The sequence below is a fragment of the Habropoda laboriosa genome, unplaced genomic scaffold, assembly GCF_001263275.1.
Source record: "Habropoda laboriosa isolate 0110345459 unplaced genomic scaffold, ASM126327v1 scaffold42, whole genome shotgun sequence".
Taxonomy (NCBI): Eukaryota; Metazoa; Arthropoda; class Insecta; order Hymenoptera; family Apidae; genus Habropoda; species Habropoda laboriosa.
The window spans coordinates 1,514,884-1,516,349 of NW_017100181.1; the positions used below are offsets into that span (position 1 = coordinate 1,514,884).

General features: G+C 23.5%; 1 protein-coding gene across 1 annotated transcript in view; it reads left to right on the plus strand.

Moving 5' to 3' along the window:
* Window positions 1-1,466, plus strand: part of LOC108579073 — a 12,297-nt gene that overhangs the window by 1,624 nt on the left and 9,207 nt on the right. The window contains exon 2 of the mRNA XM_017942515.1: window positions 648-746. Within this exon, the coding sequence (XP_017798004.1) occupies window positions 648-746 (99 nt within the window). The remainder of the gene's footprint in view (window positions 1-647; window positions 747-1,466) is intronic.

Consider the following 1,466-nt stretch of genomic DNA (forward strand, 5'->3'; position numbering starts at 1 on the left):
AAGTTATGATGTGTGAAAATGTTTCAGTATTTTTGTAATTTTTATGTAACATTTACAACATTTTATTTACATTATTGTATTAATACGTTCTCTGTGGAAGTATGCATACAGAAAAAGTGGAAGCTAGATTTTTGAATAAAAAGAAACTTAGGTACAGAAAAAAGTATTTGATTTTCAATATAAGTTTTACATTCATGTTAAAGTATATTTAATTAATGTTAAAATAAAATGCAAGTAAATATTTGGCTATGTTCTTAAGAAAAAGATGAAGAGTTGATTTCTTCTTGATCCTCTGCTTCCAGGGTCAAATTTATCAACTTGCTTTGTTGTGATAGAGAGGTGAACATTCAATGGAAATATAGACACTAATTAATGATCAAGTCATTGCTACAAATGAAAAACTTGGTGAGTCACCAATGAACACCGCAGCGAACGTGTTAAGAAACATTATATTTATGAAATGCAAATATAAATTGAAGTTCAAAATTATGTTTGTTATATGTATTGTTAGCAATATTTTATTGAATAGGTTTGAGCATATATACTCTACAGTTTTCTCAAAGCATCATTCGTTAGTCATATACATCTTAATATGTTACTTTTAAGCTTTTTAATATTCTAACAATATGGTGATTACTTGTTCACAGCTGAAAATGTGAATCATGAAGATTTAATCTCAGCATACAAGGAATCCTGTACAAAACACAATTCAGATCCTTTGGAAACTGTTATAAATCAACTTAAGGTAAAAATGTATTATGTTAATATTTATAAGCAACACTGATTTAGACAAAAATATTCAAGTATATAATAGTAGATTGAAAATCAAGCAAAATGTATCTATTATTTATAGCTTTATAGAAATATTTCTTGAATAAAAATTGCACTGTTTAATGAGATATATTAATTGAAAAAAATACAATACAAATATAATAAGTTGCAACTATATTTTTTTAAATCCCAATCTACTCTTAATTCAGTATTACGTTATATATATTACAAACTGAGATAAAAAAAATTAAGACAAATATTAATAAATTTTGGAATTATGTAAAATATATAAATTAACTCTTACAAAAATTAATTTAAGGCAAAGGAAGCTAAAAATTGATTACTAATGTATAATTAATATGACATCTGTGCAATTTTTGGATGTATATTTACTAGGTACTGTTTTACTAAAACTATAATGATTTTATGTGAAAAACTAAAAATATAATTATATTTTGCATAATATAATTTTCTTCTTGATGTATTCTTTAATATCTGTGTTATCAATTTATAAAAATTTAAATTCAATATACTGTACAAAATTTTATTATTTGTAATCATGAATTATAGTTATTGTTCCTGATAGTACACATGTATAAATATGGTGTTTTATGATTAAGAATTTCTAAAATAATAGGAACTTCATTTGATTCTAAATGGTAGCATATTTTTTTACATGCAAATTGAACAGACAA